General features: G+C 49.9%; 2 protein-coding genes across 2 annotated transcripts in view; one reads left to right on the forward strand and one right to left on the reverse strand.

The window, feature by feature from the left end:
• Window positions 1-700: 700 nt before the first annotated feature.
• SOWAHB (sosondowah ankyrin repeat domain family member B) lies at window positions 701-2926 on the reverse strand (the record flags this gene model as incomplete). Its single annotated transcript, XM_080639067.1, has 1 exon — window positions 701-2926. One exon carries the CDS (start codon window positions 2924-2926, stop codon window positions 701-703), a length of 2226 nt encoding a protein of 741 aa, XP_080495193.1.
• A 5044-nt stretch (window positions 2927-7970) lies between these two features.
• The window catches only part of SEPTIN11 (septin 11), a gene marked incomplete at its 3' end in the record, with an annotated part of 47042 nt that continues 32295 nt past the window's right edge, over window positions 7971-22717 (forward strand). The window contains exon 1 of the mRNA XM_080625056.1: window positions 7971-8049. Within this exon, the coding sequence (XP_080481182.1) occupies window positions 8023-8049 (27 nt within the window). The 5' untranslated portion in view covers window positions 7971-8022. The remainder of the gene's footprint in view (window positions 8050-22717) is intronic.

Consider the following 22717-nt stretch of genomic DNA (forward strand, 5'->3'; position numbering starts at 1 on the left):
TCATGGGGAGCAGCAGGGCTGTGGTGGTGCCCTGCATTCCTTTCTGCAAGGGCTGGTGGGTATAGTGGGCTGAGAAACGGGGTGGGAGTGCTGCACCCTCCTCTGCTCAGGGCTCCCCAACTGCCACCCTCTGCCATGGCCAGGTGCTCTCTGAGGATTCTTGCTGGAGGCTGGACCTCAATCAGCTGCATTTTTAAAAGCGGGCTTATCCTTAACCTGCTAGGATTAAAAAGTGATGCAGCCACAGCCAGTGCCCAGAGTCTAGGCAGTGTAAATAAGCGTTTTGCAAACCCAGGACCAAAACCAATTTGGTGCTGTAAGCAAAAGTGAGAACTCCAGCCTGGTCGGGGCCAGGCTGTGAGCTTCACACCAGAGTCTGACACCCCAAACCCATGGTCCTGCTAGCACTGGGGATTGTGGCTGCCCCCAGCAGCTGGTGCCTGCCCTGGGAGGCACATAGGACTTGCCTACCCATGGTCCTGTGTGCTTCCAAAAGAGTTGTTTGCATCCTCCCACTGGTAGAAAAGCAAGAAATGGGGGGAAGGGCAGAGAGGCTCAGACAGCGGTTCATTGGAATAATTTAAAGTACATTCTCCAATAGGTTCAGTCTGTTTCACAGCATTTTGTCTGCATGGCTTCCCCTCGCAAGGTGGCCGGCAAGGCCCCATCTCCACTGGCAGGGATCCCGGGGAGCCGTCTCTCAGTCCCTCTCGCTGCCGGTGCGGTGGGATGCTGCCCCGCGGCCGTGCTGTGGCCTGAGGCAGGCAGGCAGTGCTGCCCTGCCAGCGGGCAGCGAGACCTTGCTGACAGAGGACACGCTGCGGGCCAGGGGTTGAGTGGGGAACATAATCGTGCCACGGGGAGCCTCCAGGAGCTGCCAGATCTCCCCCGAGGTGGCGCTGCCCAGGTATTCCCAGGGCCTGCGCCCGCTGCTGTCCCGCACCTGTACCTGGCAGCCCAGCTGCAGCACCAGCACCTTGATGACGAGCTGATGGCCGTGTATGGCAGCCAGGTGTAGCGGCGTGTACCCGCAGCCCGAGCGCGCGTCCACGTCCAGGGCCAGCCCAGCCTGCCGTGCCGCCGCTGCCAGCTCCTGCAGGCCCGGCCCGTCGCCGTGCTTGGCCAGCCAGTGAAGGATGGTGAAGCCCGACATGAAGTCCCGCTGCAGGGCCAGCTCCGGCTCCTCCAGGAAAAGCCCCCGCACCCGCGCCCAGCACCCCGCTGACACCGCCACTAGCCAGGCGTGCTCCCGCTGCCCCAGCGGCACCAACAGCCCCCGGCCTGGGACGTGCCGAGGGGAGCTCTTGGAGGGCAGGGTGCGGGGCTGCCGCCCGCAGTCATCTGGCAGTGACAGAGGGCTGCCCTGCACCTCCAACAAAGCAAGCTGGCACCTGATGCTCCTGAAGACAGGCGGCGGTGCTGGGGGGTTGCTCTCTGAGGCTTGGGGCCCTGCGGGGCCCTTTGCTTTCATTAAGGACTGGGACAGGGGTGGCCTGGCAGGGGGTGGCTGGGTGGAGCACTGTGGTGGGGACTGGGATGGGGGTGGCCTAGTGGGGGGCAGCGCCCCAGGACGTGATGGCAGTGGCAGGGTTTGACGTGGGTGCAGCAGCAGAGCTTGAGGTTGGGTTGGTTCATTGGGGGCCAGCACCCTGGATGACCTCAGTGGGGCTGGACTGGTGAGGAGATGTTGCATGGACCGAGACTGTGCTGAGGGCAGCCTGGTGGAGGATAGCACGTTTGGGCCTGATGGATGCTGTGGAGATGAGGAGGTGCTGACAGGGAGAGCCTGCAGGGACCGGGACAGGGGAAGCACCCCTGGGGCGGACAGCAATGGCAGGGACCGGGATGGGGGTGCCTCGGCGAGGGGGAGCTGTGGGGAGCTGGGAAGGGCCAGCTCGGTGGTGGACAGCGCCCTAGGGCCCGATGGCACCAGGGGGGACTGGGACGGTCCGCTGCGGGGCTGCCGCCCCGGGCTTGATGAGGGTGGCGGAACCTTCAGTAGGGGCATCCCGGTGGGGGGCTGCGGGGGAGGCTGGGGCTGAGGCTGCCTGTCAGGGGTCAGCGGCCTGTCAGGAGCCAGCACCCCGTGGCCCGGCGGCAGTGGCAGGGCTCGGCTTGGGGGAGACCCTCCAGGGCGTTGTGGTGGCAGGGACGCGGCTGGGGTTGACCCAGAGTGAGGCAGGCCCCGAGACAACGGCGGGGACCGGCATCGGGACGGTCTGGCAGAGGGAGGCTGTGGGGTCTGGTATGGGGACAGCCCGGCGGGGGTCAGCGCCCCAGGACCCGCCGGCAGTGCCGGGGGCCGGCAGCGCGGGGCCCCGTCGGGGTGAAGCGTCCAGGGGCCCGAGGACAGGGGCCGGGTCCGATAGGGGGGCGGCTGTGCTGGGGGAGGAGGGGAACGGGAGCGGGGCGGCCCGGCGGGGGGTGGCAGCCCGGGGCGCGTCGGGGCAGCGGCGGCGGCAGCGCGACGCGCTCGGCGGCACTCGCAGCAGAGTCCGCCGCGGCCCCGGGCAGAGCAGCCCCCCGCGACGGCGGCCCTCTGGGGCTGCCCCTCACCCAGGTGCCTCTTCTCCACCGCCTCCCCTGGGGGGCAGCGCCTCCCGTCGGGGTCGCGTCGGGGCGGTGGCGCCTCCTTCTTCTCCTCCTGCTGTTCCTCTGGCGGCGGCAGCTCCTCATCGAGGAGGTCGCGGTACCTGCGGCGGAGGACGATGTCCTTGGAGGCGCCGGGGGCGGCGCCGGGGTGGACGGTGGCCAGGGAATTGACGAGGCTCTTGAAGTATTCGCGGCGCTCCCGCTGCTGCGGCTCCGTCAGGGCTGGGTCGCGAAGGAAGCGTTGGAAGTGGCGAAGCAGCGCCCTGTTGGGGGCTCGGCCCCCGGCCTCCCAGAGGAAGTCCAGCACAGCCTCCTGGCTCAGCTCCCGCGCCATGCTTCGGCCCTTCCACCTCTCGGTACTCCTCCTCGGTGCTGCACGTCGGTGCTCGGCGCTGCGCCCAGGTGCGCAGCGCTGCCGCGGCGGGGAACCCGCCTCCTGCCGCTCCGGGGCTCTGCGCCTCCTCCTCCTCCTCCGCCTTCGCAGCCGGGCCGCCACCCCCCCGGGTGCCTTTGCCCGGGGTGGCGGCCCGTGGGGCAGCGCGGCTGAGGTGACAGCGGTGCGAAGCAGCAGCGGGAAGGGAGGGAGGCGGGGCTGGAGGAGCTCTGGGAAGTGCGAGGATAACTGCTGGCGTACGGTGAGGAGAACGAGCACTCCATTAGTCATTGTGCCAGTAAACAGACAGGAAGCGATGGGCACAAATTGAAATGCAAAAAATGACGTTTGTGCATGAGGAAAAACTCTTTTACAGTGAGTGTTGTCAGGTACTGGAGCAGGTTGCCTGGAGAGGTTGTGGTCCCCATCCTCAGGGGCATTCAGAGCTCCACTGGATGCAAACCTGCTATGTGTGACCCTCTCTGAGCAGGGGCTGGACCGGAGCATTTCCAGAGGTGCCTTTCACCCTGACCCACCTTGAGAGTCCGTAACTTACCACAGCTGGTAATAAAGATATGTGAATGTTACGTGATTCAGGGTAGCTGTTATTGCAAGTGTGGGGGATTGTACCTGTGTACGACAACCACACACAAATATCAAGAGTGCCTGAAATCAAATTATACCTCATATCATCTCTGTTTTCACTGTGTGGCTGGGACAGGTTGGACACATACTGTACTGGGACACGTTGGACACATATTGTACTGGAGTGAGTATCTAATGTTGTTCTGTCTTGGTAATGCTACTACCATGAGCGTGTGTGTTACAACTAAGGAAGGAAAGATCAATACCCCAAAGTGCCCGCAACCTTCACAAACCGCAGGCAGATAGGTGGTTGGTATAGGCTTGTGATTTCTGTTTTGGTAACACAAATCCTTAGGGTAAGTTTAAAGGTTCAGACCCTGCAAACACATGCAGGATGGATGTGTGCAGCAATGTTGCTCTCAAGTAAGCCAGCTACATGGGCCTGTGCTTTTGGGTTGCTGACTCTGAACCCTCAGCTCAAAGGAGCATGAATTGCACTGTGGTGCTGCAGGACGGCTAAACTGTAACCTCTGGAAGCAGCCCTGAAGGAAACTTTAAAGTTTCTATGTTAGAAGTTACAGTTTAGGCAATACATCAGAGAAGCCTTCCCATGTGCCAGGCTTTGGGATGCTTGGGTGGCACAGCAGGAGAAACTGCGCTGCATGCTCTGCCGCGTATCCCTCTTGGTTTTCCTTGGGGTGTATATTGTAGGAGAGTATGGCTGCTTCCCATCAGGGGTGTTCATCTGAGCAAAGTGCTGGGAACAGTTAATGTTTATGGTCATGGTAATATTTCATCACTTTGCACATGCTTTTGGTACAGTTTGTTAAGGTATAAATACCTTTCTCCTTTGTCTGATGATGAGCCCCGAATTACAGTCACTACTGTGTTTGGCAGCAGCACTCTCTCAGGAGAAGTGGTTGAGATGAGATGAATGGAGCATAATGATATAATTGTAATCACAAATAAGGGAGGAGGGTAGATTGTGAAGATAAAAAACCAAGTAACAGTGGCAAATGACAACACTACTATCAAAGTGGTGTTTGGCTAAGGTGTCAGCATGAGGCTTTCCATGGTGTTGTATTTTCATTTAAACATCCTTGGAGGTATTACCATGCTTACTTTGACTAAAAAAATTAGAGGTTTTTCTACTGAGAAATGTCAGTTCTCACCCTGCAAACTTTTCCTTGCAGTTAAACATGCTCAGGTAACATTAAGTGACTATTGAAGTACCTGCAGGACTGAAACTGGTGCCTTTGCCTTGGAAAGGCCTCACTGAGCTTGTTGAAGTGAAATGGGTTCACCTAACATGTCTCACTTGAGAGATACTACTGATTGGATAGCTCAGATGCTGGGCAGTAGTACAGCAGTCGGTTGTAACCCGTTTGGTTATGACTGTCATAGAATCATAGAATGGTTTGGGTTGGAAAGGACCTTAAAATCATCTAGTTCCAACCCCTCTGCCATCCTTTGCCCTCTGAGGGCAGGGATGCCTCCCACTAAACCATGTCACCCAAGGCTCTGTCCAACCTGGCCTTGAACACTGCCAGGGATGGAGCATTCACAACTTCCCTGGGCAACCCATTCCAGTGCCTCACCACCCTCACAGTAAAGAACTTCTTCCTTGTATGTAACCTAAAATCTCTCCTGTTTAAGTTTGAATCCATTGCCCATTGTTCTATCACTAGTCCCTAAAGAAGAGTTCCTCTCCAGCATCCCTGTAGGCCCCCTTCAGATACTGGAAGGCTGCTATGAGGTCTCCACGCAGCCTTCTCTTCTCCAGGCTGAACAGCCCCAACTTTCTCATCTTGTCTTCGTATGGGAGGTGCTCCATCCCCTGATCATCCTCATGGCCTCCTCGGGACTTGCTCCAATAGCTCCATGTCTCTTTACCCTTTTGTAGGCAAGTTGTGAGCAGTGCTGACCACAAAATGGAGGCAGGATCAGCATTACTGCAACATTAAACACAAAAAAATCAGTCCACCACTTAGTCCTGTTGTTATGAAGGAAGCTGTTGCCTTTAGGGAGCTACATAGCTGTGTTTGTTTCTAAGTAGCTAACAGTTACTTGGAGGTTCTCTCAGCTTTTAGCCTTTTTGGCTTTTTTGCTCTGTAAGTTAACCAAAGTTCTGTGTTTACTTGTGGATTTTCTCATCCTGTGTAATGTTACAAATGGTCCTGCAGCTGACACAAAAGGTTATTAAAGCATCAATGTACCCTATCTGCACAGTGATGCAAAACAGCTTTGGAAAAATTGATACAGCTCCTACAGGGGCTCTAGAGTGAGATACTGGGAATTTCCTTTGCTCAGGTACCAATTTCTTGGCAGCAGCTATGAAAATTTCAGGAGCAAGGGGTCTGCTTCTTCCTGCTGAACACAAAGAATGCAGGAAACTACGATAGCTGTGATCTGGAAGGGCAGCAGAACATTTCTTTGTCTTGATATTTGGTTTTCCCCTCTCTTTCAGCATGAATAGCCATACCCAGGAAGGTCTGTATGCGTGAATATCATGGAGAAAACTCAGCCACAGCACTCCCAGCTTCAGGCTAAGGAAGGGTGAGTCACATTAGGATTTTGCATATACAGAAGATCTTTATGTTAGTTAAGTTACACTGATGCAGGAGTATCCTGCATGCCTCTAATTCACCAAGGGGAAGCTGTCTGCCTCACCCAGGAGGTGCAATAAGGGCAGCTTTTTAAATAGGATCATCAGGTTTCCACTAGAGGCTGCACTGGTCTGAGCACCTTTCCCAGTACAGGCACACTCAGCACCTCCTCACCTGGAGCCATGCATGCAGGAGGAATTTGCTACAAGAGCAATAACATGAGTTTAATATAGCAGCCTCCCTGGGATATGAGCAGTAGCGCCTAACACATTAATGTAATAAAAGCACCACATCGACCACCCTTGCAAAATCTTACCGGCAGAAACACTACTGGTGTTTTTTTTGTGAAGCAGCTTTGGTGATGATGGCTGCAACTACACCCAGATATGGGCTGCTGCCCGAGGTGCAGACCCTGAGCCCCAAGCGCAGAACAGTGCCAGGTAGTGCTCATGGGCTTCCTTAGGTTTCTGTTCACAAGCGGGCTGCAGGAGCAGGCATGGGTCACCACGCTCAAATGCCAGCTCCTGAGTCCTTCAAAGCATGGTGAGAAGAGCGGCAAGAAAGAAATGCCTGGACTTTGTAGTTCTCCACCAACCACGTGTTTCTTCATGGTGCTACAAAAATGGCTTTTGGAGTGAAAAGGTAAGAGCTTCAGGTTGAATGGTGTACAAATAGTGAAGTGTTTTGCTGAGGTCTACTTATTTACTGGCCTGGGTTGTTTCCTTGTAGGAGGTGCTCTCAGCTTCTAGCCTTTTGGCTTTATTATTTTGGTTCTGTGGATGTTCACATGTGGGGGTAGCTCTGATACATCTGTAATTCAGCATGTCTTTCATGAATGTGGCAAATAGGGTCTCTGTCTTTTGTAGCCTTTTGGGGCTTTATGCCTTGCAGGGCCATTCACTCCTGCCTTGGTTGATGACTTGAGCAGATGTGTTGAATTTAGGTCTAAGACTCCCACCTTTGCAGGTAAAGAGGTATGTTACCATGCTTAACATCAAGATATTAAGGATTTATATATATTTATGAAGAATGCCAGTTGGAGCAGCATGGAGCTGGCTATGCCTCACCCCTGGAAAGGAGCTTCACCCCTGGAAATCACTTACCGGAGGGGGAGAGCACCTGGCTGCTGCGAGTACAGTTTGATGTACCCAGTTTGTTTAAAAACAAAGCATGGGTGTGTTTGGCAGCAGGAGAGAGCTCAGAGAAATGAGAGGAATGAGGTGCCTGGTTTTGCCTTCTGTGTTGTTATAAGAGGGCTTTAGGGGTTCCTGTTGGCAAACAGCCCCAGCTGGTGTATCTCCTGTCTGAGCCCCTGTTATAAATACGCCTTCACTGAATCCCTATCCTCCTTTTTAACTAAACTGGTAGGAGCAGGACCTCCTGGCCATCCCTGTGGTAGGGTTCCTGGAGCAGATGCTCTCTGTTTTCAGCTGTACCCCCATTGCTGTGGGGCTGACGGTGTTGGACAGTGTGACACTTTTGGGTGGAGGGGACGGTACCAGCTGCCGGGCTGGGGCGCAGCGGGCGGAGGGGGGCAGAGTTTCCACCCGCAGGCCAGCCGGGCTGGGGGCGAGCAGCGCGGCCAAGAGAGGGATTCATTGCCATTGCTGCCGCGGATCGAGGGCACCCTTGGCGCGGCCCTCGGGGGCTCCAAACGGCTTTTCGGGGCCGCCGGGCAGCCGCGGGGCCGCAGCCGACCGGGGCGGTGCCGGCGTCTTCAGTGGAGGGCCGGGGGGATCCCGCCTCGCCGCCCGGCCCCTTTGCATTGCGCATGGGCCCTCCCCGCCGGGTGGCCATGTTGCAGTCCTAACAGTCAGCGCAGAGCGGCGGCGGGCCGGGGAGCGCAGCGCACTGCACTGCACCGCGATGGCCGTGGCCGTGGGGAGACCGGCGGTGGGTGCTGCGGTGGGCAGCGGGAGGACGGGCGGCGCGGTGCGGTGCGGTGCGAGGCTGGCGGGGCATTGCCCCGGCGCGGCGGCGTGCAGCGCCGGGGATGGCAGGGTGCGGTGCCCGGGGTGCAGTGCGGAGGGTCGCGGGGTGCGAGGCCGGAGGTGCCGCCGCCTGTGCCCCTTTCACAGGGCCCGGGGGAGGTCGCGCAAAACTTTTTCGCCCCGGTTTGGGGCCGCGGGTCTTTGTTGCGGCGGGGCCGGGCTCGGCGGAGGGCAGCTCCTCCCGAAGCCATCCGCTTGAAGCGGCGGGGAGGCACCGCGGTGGTCCCCGGACTGCTCCCGTCGGGGCTGGGGCCGCATTCGGTGGCTGGCCGCGGGTGTTTCTGCTCTGCTGACTCCCATGAAGGGAAAGCTGGGGAGTGGGGAGGGCTGTGTCTCGTACTCGGTGAGCAGCAGCCCCCGGGAAGAGGGTTCAGACGCTCTGCTGCGGCGGGAACAGTGGTGCAAATCCCGGCGTGGGAGTCTTCGGAGGCACACGCGTGCTCCGCATCTTCTAGCGCGACCGCGTTTCTGGGGATGTGGTGGCCGGGAGGTTTTTACATCCATGTTGAGAAAGACAGAAGATTTCCTCTATAAAGGAAAGGGGGGTGGAAAACCCAACCCCAAACCCGCCAAATCCACAAGAACTAACGGATGCTATTCCCGGGAAGGGGAAAAAAAAAAAATAAAAAATCTGCCTTGCATCCAGCTTGCAGAAACGTGAATGAAACTCCGCCGTGACCAGACTGAATGCACTTTTGTGCATCTTCGGCCGGGGAAGGGAGAGAAACTTGACCGGTTTCCCAGTAACTTTTTCAGTGCTTGTGAGCGAAACAGATGTTGCCCGTGAGCAGGCGACTTGAATGTGGCTCCTTCTTGTAATAAGCACATGGTCTGTGTTCAAGATGTGACCAGGGTGAGAGAGTTTCTCTCAGCTTTTATTATACACTCATGGATCTGTGGGGTTGTGTGGATCTTCTGATGTGGCAAAGCAAATGTATGAAGATGGGGTTCGTGGTGTTACTGGAGGTGGGAAGTAATGCTACTAAGCGAAAAAAGAGCTGATGTTTGTTAACAAAATACCTATGAAGTATTCCAGCTGTTTGTGAAGCTTCTTTTGAAACGATTCCTTGATCTTAAAGTCTGAATCATGCTTGGAAATAGAAGTTTGTCTTTCAGTATAAGAAGATGCATTGAAACCATTACTTGAGCTGGTTTTTAAGGCAAGCTGAAAGGTATTGCCAAGCAGAGCCGTTTTGCTTTGTGTGGAGCAGCAGCCTTGCAACATGAATAGGCTTAGGAACATGCCTTACTGCAAAACACGGTTGGTGTTTTTCTTGAGTATGTCTTTTGCGTTATTTTTCTGTCATTATATTAAACTCAGCTTCTCACAGTTTTGGTTAATTGAAGTTCGCTAGCAATCTCCAAACAGCATCTGCAGAGGGTTTCACACTGGTTAAACTGAATTGGTATTTGAGTGCCACTGAGCCCAGTCCAGTGGGACTCACTGCAGAATAGAGCATCCTCTGGTGTGAGAGCCACATGTGTGTGGGAGAAGGAAGGATGAGGGCACCCAGCTTCCGCCCAAGAAGCTGGTGGGCAGGCGTTCATCCTCCAGAATCAAATTGCTGCTTTTGGAGAAGAGAGTTGTCTTGTCTTGAAGTGATAAGAGAAGAAAGGACAGTAGGCTGGTGCTTGGTAGATGTTGGGGGTGTTTTGTCTTGGACAGCTTCTTATCTAATCCTCTCTGCTGCTACTTTGCATGATGCTGTTGTTGCTGGGGGGTGGTAGGGAGTTTGAAGAAATAGTTAATTATACGTTAAAGCAAGATTGATGGATGTTGGACTTTCAACATAATAATCATATTTTTATAAGGGCCCTTAGTGGTATGTGTCTTGTTGGAGGGTAGAATTAAAGGAAGGGGGAAAGAAAAGAGAAGGAATGAAACAAAAAGCAAGTCAGTTTGACTAAAATCGATGATCACATTCCTGAGTCACAACCTCTTATGTCCTGGCAGGATATGACATTATGTTAATTGTAAAAGCATGCATAAAAAACAACTTGAGTGAACTGCTCTGAAGTGCCTGTGTTTAATTGCAGGCAAGCAGGGCGTGTTTTGGTGGGATGGGTGGCTTTCATTTGAGGGCCCTGATCTCACAGATGTGAAAGCACATGTGTACTGCACTGCCTGTAATTTCGTTTGACTTAATGGAAATGGATCTCGGTATGCAAATGTAATGGCATGCATAAGCAGAGTTTTGGCATGATTGGTGCTGGGAGCTGCCATGGGACCTCTCAGCTGATAAAAGCCATGCATATGCTTAAACATACGTCAGGGTGGAAGGATGCATATGGGCTCAGTGTGAGATAAGCCACTTGCACTCTGCAAAATGGTGAGATGTGCTGGGCAGTAAACTCCCATCCTTCTCCTGGGTTAATTCCCAGCATCTTCACCAGTGCTGGATGGTTTCTCAGTAGTGTGAAGCATGGAAGAGGGCTCTGTCCTCCTACCATTCTCTTCATTTGTTTATCCTAAGTGCTTACAGAATCATAGCTTGGCCTAGCTAAAGGAGCAAAACTAATGTTTACTCATATGTATATACTAATTTGTTCTCCCCTCCAAGTCAAACAAAAATTGATGGAGAATGAAGCTGGAATACAAATTTTACATGGGGAACACAGAAAATGGTATCTGAGAAATTAAAACAGCACAGTGTATTCTTCCATCTGTTTTAAAAACACTTGATAATGAGAAACTGTCAGTTTCCATGGAGTGGAGGGAATGAAAGAGGGAGGCGAGAAGGTAGAGCAGGGCTCATGGAGCTGAAGGCTTCACGTGCATTGTCTTTCTCTGAGTGGCAGAGACCACTCAGAGGTCAGCAGGAGCTGTGAGGCAGAGCCTTTGGAACACAGCTGCCGTGGCCGCTGGGTTTAAGCAATGGGATGAGCACTAAGAAAGGGGTAACTCCTTGTCTCTGTCTGCTGACGGGTCAGCAGTGCCTTGGCTACTCTTCAGCTTGTCCGTTTCAAAGTTAACTGCAAGGCTGAGCTGTCCCTGCTGCCTGGTATCCTCCAGGGAGCATTGTGCGGCTGCGGACTCTCCTCCCAATGGATGTGGTGATTCTGCGGGCTTGTGTGGCACTGCTGGGGCTGCTGAGATGGCCAGGGGCATGGGGTTTGGCTTCCTTGCCTGCTTTCACCTGCCAACTGTGGCTTTTAGGACCTGGTCTGGCTCAGCTACCTGCACCAGGGAAGCAGACTTGGATGGTGCACACAGGACTTTTAGTCTGTGACCTCGTAATTTCCTTTGTTCACCTCAGTGCCTTGTTTGCAGTAGGAAATTCTTTCAGGCAATTCTTGTTGCTCCTGTTGATGTTAACAATGGTGGGAACCTGCCTTCTCCTTGCCTTGCTTTCAGCACACCCTCGGTTGTGGGGCAGGTTATGTGTCCAGTCCACCACAATCTTGGAGCCTCTAGCTTTTCCAGCATGAAGTGAGCTGAGCTGGAGTCAGGATATGATGGCGATACTTGGAAAATCCTTATTTTGTGTGGATGGGATCATGGGGGATTAATTTCAGTGTCTGCATAGGGCCTCTGAAACAATGGTGGGGATTGATTAAGCAAGCAGCATGAATCTGAGGAGTAAAATATTTATTCAGAGCTGAGGCATGTTTAATATGTCCCCCTCCCACCCCTGCAGCCCCTGAGAGAGATGGCTTTGCTTGCTGGCTGGCTGCCTGCCTGCTCTGGAGCCATTTGAGGGTGGTCGCTTCTGTTGTGCCCTTGGTGAGCCTGCCTCTCTCTCGGTATTGGTGGGAGCATGGGCACGATGCTGCTCCATAGCTTATGCCTTGCTTTGCAGGAGAGGTGCCAAGGGGACAGGGTCTTCTGTTGGCTTGGCAAGTGCTTCTGCCTTGTCCATCCTCTTTGTTGGCTTGGTTTAGCTCCAGGCTTCAGTCCCGTAAGCTACAGTGGCTCTTACTGGAAAAGCTACTGGAGCTGTTTCAGCTTAGAACAGTTAGGTGCAGCCAGGTGATGTGAAAAGAAACAAAAAAGCCCCACAGTAGTGCTTCAAGCTTTTTTTAGGTACGCTATCTAGCTGCCTTCACTTCCAGCTCTGTGAGCAGCTCTCCAGCCTACTGTAATAAGTGATGCGTAATAATGGTTCAGACAAACACCACGGGGCTGTTGGCATTGGGCATTAGCACTGGTGGAGAATGCTTGAGACTGGAGACAGAAAACCAAGTTGAGCATCTTGCTGTCTTAGCTAAGAGCAGCAGTAACAAAAATTTACCCAAAATGTTCTTCTTTTTCCCTATAAGTGCTAGTTTGTGTGCCACCATGTGATGCTTTCAGTAAGGTGGGAATAAGAGATGATCTTTCTTTGCTACTTCATTACATGTGGATGTCTTTTCCTCTCCGCTACACCATGGTGCTGCTTTAGATGCCAGATCTGTTCTCATCTGCAGCTTGAGCAGGTATGGTGACTGTGGGTGTAGGCAAGGCCTGCTTGGCCTTGATGAGGCAGAAAAGGAAGAGCCATGGGAAGGAGGAAGAGCTCCCTGTGTTTTTGCATTAGCAATGCTCAGCCCTTCTGCAAGCTTTTTCCCTGTTGCTGCACTCTCTGCTTGTCCAGCATAAGTGATACCCACTGTTGGATGAAATGCGGTCCAAAGGATATTATTGGCATTTCACTAATAGTACAATTATCTTGCTGAGCTCTGCAATTCATGTATCTTGAGCTATCTTTAGGACTCCTTATTTTAAAATCCAGACTGTGCCAGTGTTTAGGAAAGTGGCCTTAGGATCTGAATTTGTAATTAGAGCCTTTGAAGTTGCTGAAAATACGGAGGAACTGAATCTTTTTCTTGCAGGCTTAGGCTTTTTGTTTTCTTTGGTAGCATCCCACATAAGGTGATGGCAAAGAGCAGACTACTGCTGGTTTTGGGGGTGGTTCTTGTTTGTGTTGGGGATTTTGTTGTTGTTTTTCATCTCAGCTTACAGCTTCTTTAGATCTTTCTATTATCTAATTGGATTTTCTGTTACCGTTTCTGCATCCCAGATTTATTTTCAGATGGGATCTAGCTGCTGGAAATACGTTATTGAAGAGCAACTGTAGTTCTGGTTTATTTCTTTACCAGATCTGGTCATGAATACTTGACAGAAGCTAATGGAGGAAGACTTGTTTTAGAAACATTCTAGGTTTGCCACATACGTTGCCTGCTTTGCAAGTGGCTCCTGAGAACTGATTGCTGTGCACAGCAGTAGTTCTAATATGAATTGTTTCTGCAAATCTGCATGCATCTCTTGTCTAATTCAGAAATTATACTAACCTCTCTCACATGATGGGAGTGGAAGGGGAGAAACAGTGTTCTGAATCCCGAAGGGGATATTTGTACATGATTTGCAGGACTTCTGGGGCTGTTTGTGGGTCTGAAGGTGTTGAGCAAAGTCTGTTTCACCGGGGGAATAACTGGGTGCTAAGTACAGCATGCTGTATGAGGCCCAACAGAATCTATTGGTGGGATGTGTTGTAAGCACCAAGTGTGCAAAGTGCTTTGCTTAAGCACATTAACATGGCTTGAGTTAAGTTTCTGACGGTCTGGTGGTGGCAGCCGCTGTTTTTGTCTGTAAAGAAAATGAAGGTGGGAAGAGGAGCGAGTTTGGTAGACGGCTTGCTTGGAGACAGCATGAGCTTGTCTTTCCCTCTTCCACAGGGCAGCACAGTGACTGACTCGCAGGGAAGCACGAGAGCGCAAACTGCAGTAGAGGTGAAATTAGAAGCCTGCACTTATTCTTTCAGAGAGAGGTTCCTGCTTGTAACCACAGCCAAATCTTTGCCTTTTAAAGCACACAAATCTTCTCCTTTCAGTCCCTTTGAAAACCCACCTCCTCCAGCCTGAGTCAGCCTAGGAGCTCTTGGCAGCTTCCAGATGAATGAAGGATAGCAGGCTGATGGTCCTGGCTCTGTTTTTCCGGGACAAAATTTGGCAGGCAACAGCCAAGCTTGGAAAAAAGAAATTCGCAACCTGGAAAGGGGAAGGTGTCTGGTTATCATTGACACTCGTTCTTGCCATCTCTCTGCAATAACATGGATTACCCTACATCCTCCAGATGTGCATAGGAAGTGTACAGGGTTGCCAGTAAAGAGGCTGTGCATAAGTATAGTTGGATTTTCCTTTGTTTGCTTCTTCATATGATGAAAAATTTTGCTTTTTTTCTTTTATCTCCTTCTGCTTTAATTGGTAAAATGAAGTTTCTTAGATATCTGCAGAACGAAGTTAGAAGCAGCTGTACTTCAATAGTCTCTGGTTTTGTTCCTAGTTTGAGATGTCAAGACTGATATTTTGAGAAGCTTCAGAATTAACTGGAAACAGTTCTCATTTATTCTCAGTTTTCACAGCTAAAAGATTAGGTTGTCATACTGTGAGCAGGTATATTTCTAGCTGCAAATGCTTGCAGTGATTATAAGGTTTAACACAGCCATCTGGGGCTGAACATATGCACTCGCCAAATCTTTGTGTCAGGACCCCAGTAGGAGCAGGGATTTTACTAAATAGTCTGGTGACTCGCTCTGGTGGTAAATCACACCACTTCACCATCGCATCCTTGGCTGCTGCTTTTGGTCACCCGAATCTGTTTAATGGCTAGGTTGAGCTATGGGAGGTCTCATTGTGCCTCTTGTGTCTTGGTCAGTCACAGTTCTGTGCTCTGAAATTTTCTGGCTGCATGTAAGTGTGAGGGTGTATGCACTGGGGGGCGGGGAAAGGTCATTTTTCAAATCCTATGTCAGCAGTTTTATCTGAGCGGCTTTCCCTAGTTGTGGCCAGGTATCTCACCTTGCTGCTGTTTTTAACAGAAGAAACAACGAATCATGCTTTTGTTAGTGTATATATGTGTATGTTAGTGTATATATGATTATGCTTTTGTTAGTGTATAGAATCAGAAGATCAACATTTTTAATTACATTTAAAAATGGTTTTGTTCATTTTCTGTGTATTGCATGTAAGTTCCAAGCCAGGAAAAATCCTTTATTCTTCTAAATGAATGCTGTGCTGTCACAAAGTATCTTTTATCATAGAAAGCACCACCCTAGTCTCATTCTGTTTCATCTGCCTCATTAATACTGGATATGTGGCCCTTTAGTATGGCAGCAAAGCAAAGCAGGGAATTTCAGCTAGTATCTGGCAACAGCAAGCTGAGATTAAATGACATCCAAGTGAAATCTGCTATATATAAATTAACTGGCATTTTCCAGGAGCATTTGGCCTAATTTAAGTTGTTTTTTTTCCTTGGGGGTTCAGTGGTTGCAGCACAAGTCCCTGGTGTCCCATGGAGGTAGAAACTGGCACCAGATCTGGGAGCTGCTTATCACTGGGGAGTAAGTGTCACTGTGTGTGTCTGCTTCCAGCCTGGGGCATCTCGTCAGTGAGGCAATGGTATCCCCTCTGAACTACGAAGAAGCTGGGCTGAAAGCTGAAACTAAACAAGTTATTTTGAAGTGCCTTACCTTCTGGGATGCACCGTTGATGGTCACTGAGCAATTGGAACCATTTAGTTTGGCATCTGATGTATAACTGCCAGAAAGTAGTACTGTCAGGGGACCTTGGCTTTTGTTTCCAGGTAGCTGCATACGCATCTTGCTGGAAATCACTTTTGCCATTCAGCACTTGGAGTTATGCAATTATTAATTATTAGAGCATTAATTACAAGAGCCACTTGGGATTAGGGCTTGTGTGGCTGGCATGCTACAAGTGTTTCGGCTCCTGATTTGCTGGGTGATCTTGGGCAAATGCTTTTGTTTCCTCCGCATCCACATGTAAAGCAGGTGATAGTTCCCTTCCTTCTGTAAGGTGCAGATCTGTGATCAGTGAATTAGTAGCACGGCAACAGTCACCTTTACAAACCTACCACTATTGCACCAAATCCAGTGGGATCTTGTGGCACAGAAACATTACCAGGCTAATGCTTTTAATTAAAAACACTGTCATGAAAATAATTATTCAAATAGGGTAATATGTGAGTTATTTTTTTCAGGAAGGATTAAACAGTAACTTCAATAAGGAAGAAGGGTTTAAAAGTGAGCAGTGGGAATAACTTCGCTGACCTTGTTTCTCTGGGTTTACGTAAATGCAATTGAGAGCAACTTTTCACACAGAGCATTCTTCAGAGATGGTGAGTTTCCCTGTTGTAGGCCAGAACCATTTAAACATGAAAGCCAGAGGGTGCGTTGGCTTTGCTGTTTAAACAAAAACATGATTTGAAGTTGTGGTCTGGTGCGTGACTACTGTAGCACAGCTACCTCCCCCCCAGGTTTGGCCTCACCAGGAATGGAGCTCAGAAGAGCATTTTTCCATGGGACGTGCATTACTTGGTTTTGATGTAACCTTAAGGAAAGCACTATTTTTTAATAGCCTAACCGAGGAACCTAATGATCTCTTCCAGTGGGATGAGCCAGGAAGCTGGAGGGATAAATCCAGGCAGGCTAGCTGTGATACAGCTTACATGCAGGGAAGGGAAGGATAAAGTTCACAGTGGCTAAAAAATTGGTTGATATTTCTGATGTGAAATAGGTGGTTGGTCCCTGTGTAAAATATACAGTAGGGAGTCCCAGGAGAAGAGCATACAGATGCTGTCCTCATCCACACCAGCTGTGGTAAATGGGTATTTTTCTGAACTGTGGGTGCTGAAATGTCTTGGCCATGGAAAGCTGTTCAGGGCAGGGTACCTGGTATTTCTGGCTGACTGAGTGCCTTGCAGAGGAGGGTCATGGTCCAGTGTCTCGGGTTCAGCGGTGCTGAATGGTAGGAAGGAGGATGGAGGTGGCTGGATTGGTGCCATCCTCCTGGCTTCTATAAAAGTAGGAAGACTGTGCAAGTCTGCTCTTGAGGCTAGGGTCCAAGGAGATGCAAGTAAAACCATCATGAACCCAAAGAAGGGCTGTTCTCCTGCCTGCACTGACTGTCCTGAGGTCAGCACGCACTGGCCTGCACAGGACCAGGCTCTTGTGCTGTTACTGTGGTGTGTGGAGTGAGAACCTTAATGCTGCATGTACAAACCCAGCTCTTTCTCCTAGACAGTCATGATAGGAAGGGAGCAAGAGCTGGGCATTATCCTTCCTCTTTGAAGGCTTAAGTTCCCAGACCAGTTATTTACCTATCAAATCACAGCTGCTCTGGGGTGTAAGCAACCCATGCAGCGCTGCTTGTGGCTGCGTGTGTTACTTACTACCTTGAGCAATACGGAGGTGGAGACTGCTGCATCTCCAGCCTTAGCTGTGCTAATAAGGAATACACGGCAGCACATCACTTGCTTTGGTATTTCTCATTAAATAACTCGCGCCAAGGGCAAAAATGTGCACTGCACATGGGAATTGTGCCCCAGTTTTGGGTTAGGCAGGTCTGCAGCAGTTGGAATCATAGAGCATGTTGGAACAGGGAGCTGCTTCATGTGAACTTATATTGCCTAGTCTTCTGCAGGAAATACTTGCTTGGAGCAGGCTGACTTTGGGTACATTTGTCTTCCAAAATCCTTCAGTTTGGCTCCATAAAGTTGTGACAGTATTTACCTGCTCTGTCAGGTCTTTGCAGCCTTGCTGCTGCAGAGAGATGAAGCACAGTGCAGTGGAGCCCACTCTTTCAGCCGGAACCCTGCTCATCTGTCAGTCGGTTCTTGCTCTGTGCTCAACTTGTGCTCAGCTGTTATGTAGTATGTGCTCACATAGTTGGCCAACCTAACAGTTCAATGCTTTACTTACAGAGGGATGCCTGATGTGCCCTGCTGATGATCCTGGTCTTCCAGGAAAAAAGAGCCACTGAGATTGAACCTAGAGAATAGGATCCGGTGTGGACAGCTTGTGCACTGTGTGAGACCCTAGCTAATGGGGCCATGCGCTGCCTGGTGGTCGGTCTGCTGCGAGGGAGAGCAGCCTGTTGTGAGCTGTCTCTGCACTGTCCTGACTAGGTGGTAGGATGAGAGATGCACTTGAGCACTAGATCACACTTCTTTGGAGTGACACCTCTTAGGGGAGAAAGGATGCGAAATCTGAGTAGTGAGTCTACAAAGCTACAGCAGGAAGTAACTGCAAGAGACACAAGCTAACAGCAAATCCTCTTGCTCATTACTGTTACTCAGAAACAGCCTTGCAAAATGTTCCATTGTTTGCTTCCAAAAGTTATCCTTGAGCTATGTATTTCAACAAAGTCTAGTGCCATATGTCTTGTCTGTAGTCATGAGGTTGCAAGACTTTGAATTCTACGAGGTACATGTTTAGCTGGACTATCTGGGAGAAGTCTGAGCTGCTGGACTGTTCAGGTGGGTAGTAAGTACACCAGTGAATTTGTTCTGTTCCCTTTCGGGTTGTATCACAGAATAACATTGCAAGTGTGGGTTTAATTTACCTCCAGTCTGTTACAAGGACTGGCATGGGTTGCTACAGCACAAGTCTTGACAGGAGGGCAGAAGTTAAGAGTATGTCTGGATCTGACAGCTTTTGCTTTCCTTTAAAGCGTGAACGTGACTGGGGTGGACAGTGAAAGCAGAATGTGGTGACCAACATGAACTCCTCTGGGGATGTGGATACTGCCTCCAGTTTAACCTTTTAGCAGGGCTGCATCAACGGCTGACGGTGGAATAACTTAAGATTTTAGAAGAGCACCATTCCAGTGAGCACGTGAGTGAATGCCAGTGATTTGCAAATCTTTGCCAATGGCCTTGTGAGCAGTGGCCTGCTGCAGGAAAAATAACACTGGATTAGCTCAGGGTGATGTTTGGAAGTGTTACACTTAGTTCCTAAAGACTAAGCCTTCTGCAGAGCAGCACTGGGCAGCATGTTCTGAAGTAAGCAGAAATTATTAAATATGAGTTGTCTTCATGTATTAAACAAGAAGTGGAAGCAATGCAGGGAGATGTTTTCAGCTACCAGCTTTTCCCAAGGAGCCTTTGCAATATCTCTGTCATTTGGGAAGACAAATCCCTTGTTTCAAGCACTTGGACTCTGGGCAAATGCCAGGTCACTTGATTTCAGAGCTCCAAGGCAGCTCAGTACCATTTCAGACCTATTATCTGGCTTGGGAGCTTGGTGCTGGGTGCCTTTTCTGCAGCTGAAGAAACTGAAACCTTGCCTTGGCACCAAAGTAGAGAGCCAGATGTGAACCCTGCAGCACTCCCCTGCCTGCTTCCAGCTTTTCAGTCTCCTGTTTTTAATTAAACTGCCATGAAGATTGCAGAAGCCAAAGGTCCAGCTCACAAGGGAGCCTTGGTATGTGGAACAGGAAGTATTTGACAGCATGTAGTGTTGGTGCTTGCCTTCCACTCATGGTTTATTTGCTCTCTGCTCACCCGACTGCTCTGTGGCAGGGTTGAAAACATCACTTAAGTCTGGCATTTTCCCCTCATGTGGGTTCTAATGAGGAAGTGTATCCTTGCACCTGAGGAGCACTTCAGATGATAGCTACACCTCTGCAAGCCCTCGGAGTCTGTCTCTCTGCAAAAGTTCATGTGCATCATTTAGCTGTGAGAATCTTTGTCCCTTTCAGAATGATTACAGAAGGAGACTTGATGTAGTTAATCTGTGTTACCTGATGAGTTTTTGCACTTTATGCCTCCAGATGTGCTCACATCACAGAGCAGTGCTTGCTTCTGGGCAGCTGGAAGCCCTTCTGCAGGGCTATTTTCCTGATGTTAGAGCCCAGGAATGTTTTGTTGTTCATGGCCCGAGCTACTGGATGGAGGAGGTATGGCTGTCAGACAGGAGGATGAAACTCCTCTGTCAGGTTTGTTCGAAGAGGCTGGACATGGGAACCTGCCAAGCAGAAACTCCTCAAAGACTCACAAAGGCTGGCAGGGTGTTATTCCCTGAGAGGGGGCACTTGGAAACTTGGTAGCTCAGCCTGTGGTTGTCAGCTGTAGGGAAATGGCTGGTGCAGAGTGCTGCCCATTGCTTCCTGGGGCTGCTGGAGCTCTGCAGGGGTTGTGCTGGGAGTGAGAGCTCACTGGTGAACAGTGAGAGAACATCAGGAACCTGTGCCTTGCCCCTGCGGAGCTTAGTCACCAGCTGGATGCAAGTTCGCTGATCTCTGTTTGAAGACCTCATGTTCTGATAAAGCATGTACTCATTTTTAAATGAATGTTGGCTGTAGTGCACAGGGCTTTCCTCTTGCTTTTTCTTCCCTCCTATTTCCAGGCTGAGTGTTGCTCCTACTATGTGTGTAAATGACTCCCTCCTGCCTCTCGGTACAAATGCTGGTCTTCATAGCAGACAGGTTGAAATGCAACGTAATCTTCAAATGTTCTGGAGCTTTGACGCAGACCGTGAGATCACTGAACACGTGGCTCTGCCAGGGACAGTGCTGGGAAAAAAATAACTCTAGGAAAGATGTTTCTGGAACTGTGAGGGGTGGGACCCAAAACCCCCTTAGTGATGGTAGTAGGTGTGGGGGGAAGAATCCAGTGACTAGAAAGTAAGTTTCCTTCTCTTTGAGATGCAAGTCTCCATACTTTGATCAAGTCAAAAGATAAAGTTTAATGTTGTATTTTGTAGTAGATTCTAAGGGGAGTTCTGTCTAATGTCCAGAGCTCAGGGATTTACCAAATGAGAACTATGCCTGCTGTCATAGCTCCTGAGTGCTGGCCAAAGGCCATTGGACCCCCTTCCTCTTAATCACCTGGAAAATGATAAATCACTGATATAGCCCATAGGATTACAGGCCTTGATGATGAACCTGCTTGCCAAGTTATGGACATGCAGTGTTATATCAGAGGGGTCTTAGATTAGTCATAGGAAACCAAGCAGAGTATAGCTGTGTCTATTAGTCATCGCTAAGTGAATTAATTTGATTAAGTGTATATGGTGGTGTTAATATATGTCTGCTTTCTCCCTGGGTTTATAAATCAGTTTGCTCTTCTGTCCTGTTAAATATGCGACTGCAAAGTCTGTCATCAGCTTACTGCATGGGTGATCCTGCTAAAGTTCTCGGTGTGTGCAGCAAGGCGGATTCCCCTTGCCAACATGAGGGCAAACTCAAGAGTAAGCCCCCAGAAGACAGAGCCATTTCCCTTCCCGCCAGTGTATCCTGGAAATCTTAATGCTGGAAAACCTTTGTGGTTTATGTCCCGTTAATGTGCAATAAGCTTCCTGAGGTTGGTTGTTTTTCCTTTTTGCCCCTTCCCACCCACCCACCCCACACGCTCCCTCCCCCCCCGCTTTTCTTTTTGTATGTGTGTGTGTGTTTTCCTGATGGAATAAACTTCCTATGGCTGGAGCATTGGGCCCCCTAAAGCTGACAGCAGGTTTTGGATCAAGGTCTCACAATTATTTTTAAGAATAGGATTTTATGGTTACAGGATGCATTTAATGAGTGTCTGGAATATAGCCACTGGTGTAAGATTGTTTATAGAAATAGTATTAGTATTTTCCTTTAGGAGTTTGTTTTCTAGTAGTTATTGAAAATAATACTTAATGTTAATAAAACTTAGCAACAGCCAAAAGAGAGATATTTTACTCTTGTTTACTTCCTTCTGCTTTGCATTTATATGCTGTTCCCATTGAGCTGCTTTGTTTTGGGGTGTGTATGTAGCTTTTTCTAGAGTAAAAATTAGAATTGTTCACCAAGAAAAGCCAGGCTTATAAAAACAGACCAGTTGGCTGAAGATTCAGGGCCTGGCAGCATCTGAACCTACTCTCATGAAGGGAAGTGGGGGACTCTGAGGGTTTATTTATTGTTTTTTCTTTTCATATTGGACAGTCTTGAAGAGATTTCCCCCTTCCCAGCCCCAGGAATTTAATGTGGCGCTTTTTCTCTTGATGGCTGTTGATGCAAAACTGGTGCTTGTGGGAAGCTGAATGTGGGATTAGTTTCATCTCTTAAAGAGTGAGCTTCCTCCCCTGCAATCTAGATATGCTTCTTGAGAACTTGCTGGGGGGATTCACTAATGCTGCTGAGCTGGGAATACATACAAGCAGATTGCAGGCTGTAAAATACAAAACTGGTAGCTCTGAGCTGACTTTGCTTACAGAGGATGGGGAAGGAAAAAAAGGGAATTGTGAAGAGAGGGTCATGGGCAGGTTTTTCCACATATAGCAGCTTAAGCCAGTTTTGCATCTGGCTTTATTTGCATTATTAGGGTTAAACTAATGAATCTAGTTTAAATCCTTGACAATGGGAAATTGCTGTTTGCCAGTGCTGTGTTGCCAAGGAAAGGCTTTCTCCAGTCTGGGTGCCTGGTCTGCATGACAGATTATGGAGCTTTACTGCACACTCATGTTCTGTTGTTATCAGTTATCACCTGTGACTTAGTTTTTTATATTAAGCCTTACATTGGCCTTTATTACAGGCTTTAGATATTCCCGTAGTCTCATGCCCCGTATAAAATGGGTAGTTGTTGTTGAGGTTGCATCGGTTTCAGTAAAAAGTTGGTTCTGTTGGCTTACATTTGTGTACAGACCATTTTATTTCCAGTGTTGAGCTTAACCTCAAGGCAAAGGCAGCATCTTGCTCGCTGGATTTCCAGGGAGACTGGGGAAGTGCTCGCCTTGAAGCTGCTCTTGAACTACGTATGACTGTATGATCGCTTGGCTCTTGCCATGCTTGGGGGCCTGGCTGGCTGTGCTCTTGTGTTTTGCTAAGAAGTT

This window comes from Psittacula echo (assembly GCF_963264785.1).
Source record: "Psittacula echo genome assembly, chromosome: 1".
In the NCBI taxonomy this organism is placed as follows: domain Eukaryota; kingdom Metazoa; phylum Chordata; class Aves; order Psittaciformes; family Psittacidae; genus Psittacula; species Psittacula echo.